General features: G+C 42.7%; 1 protein-coding gene across 2 annotated transcripts in view; it reads right to left on the minus strand.

The window, feature by feature from the left end:
* SIAH1 (siah E3 ubiquitin protein ligase 1) overlaps positions 1–4,534 on the minus strand; it is an 18,409-nt gene extending 13,875 nt beyond the window's left edge. The window contains exons 1-2 of one of the 2 annotated variants that reach the window (XM_003792529.3): positions 4,012–4,534; positions 1,800–1,855 (exon numbers count right to left, since the gene is read on the minus strand). In XM_003792529.3, the coding sequence (XP_003792577.2) occupies positions 1,800–1,855; positions 4,012–4,013 (58 nt within the window). In that variant the 5' untranslated portion in view covers positions 4,014–4,534. Of the gene's footprint in view, positions 1–1,799; positions 1,917–4,011 lie in introns of both variants that reach the window. The other variant, XM_023514744.1, reaches the window with a different exon arrangement.
* Positions 4,535–6,482: the final 1,948 nt, after the last annotated feature.

Here is a 6,482-nt window from a genome sequence, read left to right on the forward strand (position 1 = left end):
GCCGGTTGAGCTATAGGCGCCGAGCCTCAAACTTTTTATTATCAGAAACCCTACATCAGTGATTAGCAAACTATGTCAATAGTTTTACTGAAACACAATTAAGCTCATTCATATTTACATATTGCCCCTGCTTTCATGTATAAGAGTAGAAGCTGAATAGCTGACCCTATGACTTCTAAACCCTTTAAGCCTAACTGGTCCTTTAAGAAAGCTTGCCTTTATTGGTTGACACTTGTTAAAAAATTACTCAGAACATCAAAGAGCTTTTGCTTATATGATTTATATATACTGATATTTACCATATTAAAAATTCAAGCCAAAGGCGGCACCTGTGGCTCAGCGAGCAGGGCACTGGCCCCACATGCCAAGGGTGGCAGGTTCAAACCCGGCCTGGGCCAAACTGCAACAACAACAACAAAAAAAATAGCTGGGCCTTGTGGTGGGCGCCTGTAGTCTCAGCTACTCGGAAGGCTGAGGCAAGAGAATCTCCTAAACCTAGGAGTTGGAGGTTGCTGTGAGCTGTTATGTCACAGCACTCTACCAAGGGTGATAAATTGAGACTCTGTCTCAAAAAAAAAAAAAATTATGTTGGATTCTCGTTATCTGCTTCTGCATGTAATATGTTGCAATGTCACACGTCATGAAGTCTCTGGGAAACTCCACTGTATTCTCATGTCCCATTCTGAAAAAGTTTGGGCCTCAAAAATGTTGAAAACTCCCAGGATTTATGAACCACACTTTCGAGAACTTGTGCCCTAGAACATAAACTTCCTGAGAATAGATCCCATTTTTTCACCCACTCTTGTATCTCCAGAACCTGTGAGAGTACTTAGGCACAGAGCAGGTACTAAAAAATTTCTGGAAGGAACAATTAAATCAAGTACAACAGCATAAAGGATTCTAACCAAGCAGAGAGAACAGCGTCTACACAACTACAACTCACTCATCCCAGATAATCCCTGCAAGCAGAATGTACTTGTTGCTTGGTATGACCTTAAAAACATTCACAACTGAAATTTAAAATTCACTTTAAAATAACACTGTATATCATTTTATCACCATAAACACAATTTTTTAAAGATGGATATATTTCCATACCAATCTCTCAGTTTTCATAAAGCTTCTCATTTTGTAAGAGTTTCATAACTACCAACCCCTAGACAGTAATCACTTGTGTTAGTAATATACCTCAAAAAAAGCTGCTATGCATATCCTGAATTGGGCTGGAAGCTCAAACCTGAAGTTCTGCTTTTAGTTCTTATTTTTGTCCTAGGCAAAATTACAATCTCCTAGATCTCAGGCTTCTCATTTATGAAACAATAGAACTACCACCAACATTTCAGACATTAACTGAAATCAAGTACAGTCCCTGGGTTATGAATGAAATAGGTTCTATAGGTTTGTTCTTAAGTTGAATTTATATGTAAGTCAGAACAGGTCCATTCACCTATTACCAGTATTAGCCTACGTTTGTAAGTGCAAGTCGGATGTTATTGGGTCTATGTAACTCTGGGACTGCCTGTAATGGGAGCATTCATATACTGCTGAGAAAGTGACTTAGTGGTATACTTAGAGCCACACTAGAAATCCTACACCAATCACTAAGTAAAAAGACCTGGATCACACATTAGGACCAAACTAGAAACTGTTGCTTCTACGGAATTTGTTTATTTTCACAGTCTTCATTTGAAATTGCCTCTAAGAACTGATAAAGTTTGCTGTGGAAGATGCTAAACTAACCGGGCCCCTCCCAACCTGCAAGGCCCTGTGCTGGCAGCAGCATCACACCCACTACTTACCTTCACACAGTAGGCTTTCTCCCAGTTTACAGGTAAGGACACTGAAGATCAGAAACCTCAAGAATAAGAGCAGAGTCAGACTGTATGTTTCAAAAGCTTATCTTCTCTTAAATAACCCTGAAAAACAGTACGCACACTCTGTTCAACCTGGTATAGAATACTTAATTTAGCACCTAAGTATCTTTTCAATGTTCAAAAATTGGTCCAGAAAATCCAAAATTCTATTAAATTCTTTATATTAAATCTTTATGTTCTATCAAAATGGTAGACTCTGATATCAATCTAAGCTTTAAAATAATCTTAAAATTTCTTGGCAACACACATGAAATTAAGTTATTTAAACTATGTCATCAGGCTCGGCACCCATAGCACAGTGGTTACAGTGCCAGCCACATAAACCGAGGCTGGTGGGTTCAAAGCCAGCCCAGGCCAGCTAAAACAACAATGACAACTGCAACAAAAAATGGCTGGGTGTGTGACAGGCGCCTGTAATCCCAGCTACTGGGAGGCTGAAACAAGAGAATCGCTTAAGCCCAAGAGTTTGAGGTTGCTGTGAACTATGATGCCACAGTATTCTACCGAGGGTGACATAGTGAGACTGAGACTATCTCAAAAAAAATAAATAAATAAAAAATAAAGGGCAGCACCTGTGGCTCAGTGAGTAGGTCAATGGCTACATATACAGAGGGTGGCGGGTTCAAACCCAGCCCTAGCCACAGTGCAACAACAAAAACAGCCCGGCGTTGTGGGTGCCTGTATGTAGTCCCATCTACTCAGGAGGCTGAGCTAAGAGAATCACCTAAGACCAAGAGCTGGAGGTTGCTGTGAGCCGTGATGCCAAAGCACTCTACCAAGGGTGACAAAGTGAGACTCCATCTCTAAAAAATAAATAAAAATAATGGAGCCTTACTAGAAGTAAACTGTTTTGTGCTTATATAGTGTTGAATTAAAAAAGTAAAATAGAGTGGTATCTGTGGCTAAGTAGGGTGCCGGCCCCATATACTGAGGGCGGCGGGTTAAAACCCAGCCCCAGCCAAACAAAAAAAAGGCCAGGCTTTGTGGCAGGCACCTGTGGTCTCAGCTACTTGGGAGGCTGCGGCAAGAGACCTAAGCCCAGGAGTTGGAGGTTGCTGTGAGCTGTGATGCCGCGGCACTCTTACTGAGAGCAATAAAGTGAGACTGCCTCAAAAAAAAGTAAAATAAAATTATATTCAGCTGAGGTAGCTGTAATCTGTTTATATAAGCATCTAAAACGGTCTATAGCTAAAACTCTAACCAAACCATTTTAGTTATTTCAACAAAGGGAGCCAGGTATGGTGGTACATGCCTTTAAACAATTGCATACCAATTGGGGGGGGGGGTATTAGGGTTTCAGGAATTGACCCCACAGAAGGTTCTTTGTATATCTGTTTAAGCAGGACAGAATGTGCAAGGTGGGGTCAGTCCTTGATCCCTCCCATTGATATTAGACTGTAAACCCCAAAACTTTGGGAGGCTGAGGTGTTAGTACGACAGAGCATCCCTTGAGGGCAGGAGTTTGACACCAGCCATAGAGCAAGCATCTCTTAAAAAAAAAAAAAAAAAGTAAAAATTAGCTGGACGTGGTGGCATACACCTATAGTCTCAGATACTCAGATACTTAAGAGACTGAGGTAGGAGGATCACTTGAGCCCAGGAATTTGAGCCTCTAATGAGCTATGATGGTGCCACCTCACTCTTAAGGAACAGAGCAAGACTCTGTCTTGAGGGAAAAAAAAAAAAAAAAAGGCAAAAAAATCTCGTGAATTATCAACTTATATTCATTTTCTGTTTTCCTTAAATTAAAATTCTATTCCTGGCTCGGCGCCTATAGCTCAACCGGCTAAGGCGCCAGCCACGTACACCTAAGGTGGCGGGTTCGAATCCCCAGCCTGGACCCGTCAAACAACAATGATGGCTGCAACCAAAAAAAAAAAAAAAAAAAAAAAAAAAAAAGATTCTATTCCTAAGGAATTCACAGTTCTCTACAAGAACTTAATATCTCATCTTCATGTTTTTAATAATCTAAAAAAACACAGTATTAGCATATTCTAAATCACCTAAATCTACCTGTTAGCCACACAATGAAATGACCCTGTTCACAATCACGGTCACACTGGCTCCAAGTCGGGCAGGCTAGAGAGAAGCTGAGGCAGAGCTAACAAACAAGTGGTGCGCCTATGGAAGCACTTACATGTCAGTGAAAACACATCACAGGGGACCGCACGACAAGGCAGTTTAAGTATCCTGAACTCAAAAGGAACCCTGTAAAGTAACAGTCAATTCCGTAAGCAGTGTTTCTAGACTTGAACTTAGCAGTATACTTTTTTTAAGAGTATACTAGTATACTCTAGTAAATCAGTTTGAATTTCAGTGTAGTTTTGTGTTTAACTGTTCTGAACTGTCAGCAACGTCTGACGGAGTTCACCCATAACTGGCTCTGCCTGGTAACTCTGCTCACTGACTCCACACACCTGTGGCTTTCCCATCTCAGTCACCCCTTCTTAGCTTCCTTTGATTCCTGCTCTTTTCCCCAGACCCTTGAAATTGAACTCACCTATGCATCACTCTAATATCCTTCTAACCAGTTTCCCTGTTTCCATCCTTGCCTCCTTCCCTCCCTCACCCCCTACTATATTACTTTCTTATGGACAACTAGTGACTTTGGTGATCCCATTCAGTTTCACAGTTTTAAATTCCATCCAAATACTGAGGACTTAAAAAAATTCTAGTCCCCAAGTCAGTTTTAAAAAACAAAAAACCCGGCAAAATCCTACACTTTGGGAGGCCAGAGAGAGAGGATCACTTGAGGCCAGGAATTCAAGACCAGCCTGGGCAACACAGCAAGACCCAGTCTACAAAAAAGCAAAAAAAAATTAGCTGGGAATGGCGGCATACTCCTGTAATCATAGCCACTCGGGCAGCGGGAGGTGGGAGAAAGCTCTTGAGCCTGGAGTTCGAGGTTACAGTGAGCTATGATCCCTCGTGTCACTGCTCTCCAGTAGAGGTACCAAGCACAGCCCTATCTCTGTTTAGGGGGGAAAAAAAGGCATTCCAGATTTGCCCTAAACCCCAGAGCTGTACATCCATCCGCCACACAGACATCTTTACAAGGGGATGATGACCAAACCTGCTGAACTCCATATCACTTCTCAGAGACATTCTGGACATTCTGCCTGGAGAGTTCCCCTTATCAATATTTTTTTTCTTTCTTCTTCTTTTTTTTTTTTTTTTTTTTGGAGACAAGGTCTGCCTCTGTTGCAGAGGCTACAGTAGTTCAGTGGTGTCAAACCTCACTGCAACCTAACCTCAAATTCCTGGACTCAAGCGATCCTCTTGCCTTAGCCTCCTGAGTAGCTGGGCCTACAGGCACACACCACCACACCCAACTAATTTTTTCTATTTTTAATAGAGACGGGGTCTCACGCTTGCTCAAGCTGATCTTGAACTCCTGAACTCAGGCAATCCGGCCTCCTTGGCCTCCTAGAGTGGCAGGATTACAGGCGTGAGCAACCATGCTCAGCCCTCCCCTTTCCAATTGATGGCAACTCCATCTGTCCAGTTACTCAGGTCAAAGCCTTGAAGCATCCTTGATTCTTCTCTTTCACATCATATATCTAAAACATCCAGGAAATCTTGTTGTCCCTCCCTTCAAAATATAGTCAGAATCTAACCATTCCTCACCCCTTCTATCACTTGGACTTCCTAGTCCAAGCCACCGTTACCTCTCACCTGGATTACAGCCATAGCCTCCAAACTAGTCTCATTTTCATCTGTCTCTTACCCTTACCCCTAATATGTTCTGAACACAACAATCAGATAATGCAAATCTCTCTTCCATACCCTCCAGTGGCTACCTATATGAGTAAAAGCTAAAATGCTAAGAACAGCCTTCAATATAGCCCTGCACAACAGGCTGGTGTGCTCCCATTACTCCAACACCACCTCCCACTTCTTCCCCCTCGCTCAACTGACTTCTATGGTCCATGACGATGCTAGGATCCTCTGGGCCTCTGTCTCAAAAATACTTTTCTCCCAACTATCCACATAACTCCTTAACCTTCAAATCTTTCCTTAAATGTTACTTCCTCAATAAGGCCCATCCTGTCCCTCTATTTAACAATCAGCACCCTTGCCCACTGACCCTTCTGCTATGCACTCTGAAATCTTTGCCCAGCAATCTTCCTCTTCCCTTCCCTCCCCACTTCCTAATCGCTACTCCCCTCCCCCCCAATGTATTATCTTCTAACAGGCTATACAATTCACTTACTGCTTGTTTGTTATAGGTCCCCTAGCCTCATCTGGAAGATAGGATTTTTGTCTGGCTCAATGATGTACCTCAAACACTTAAAACAATGCCTGGCACACAGTACAGATTCAATAAATATGTCAGATGAAAAAATAAATGAAGCTCAGCACCTGTAGCTCAGCGGCTAGGGTGCCAGCCAAATACACCAGAGCTGTTGAGTTTGGATCCAGCCTGGGCCTGCCAAACAACAATGACAACTACAGCCAAAAAGTAGCCAAGCATTGGATGGTACCTGTGGCTCAAAAGAGTAGGGCGCCGGCCCCATATGCCAGAGGTGGCAGGTTCTAAACCTAGACCTGGGCTCGGCGCCTATAGCTCAACCGGCTAAGGCGCCAGCCACGTACACCTAAGGTGGC

Source organism: Otolemur garnettii, unplaced genomic scaffold, assembly GCF_000181295.1.
Source record: "Otolemur garnettii isolate 467f Iridium unplaced genomic scaffold, OtoGar3 scaffold00058, whole genome shotgun sequence".
Lineage (NCBI taxonomy): Eukaryota > Metazoa > Chordata > Mammalia > Primates > Galagidae > Otolemur > Otolemur garnettii.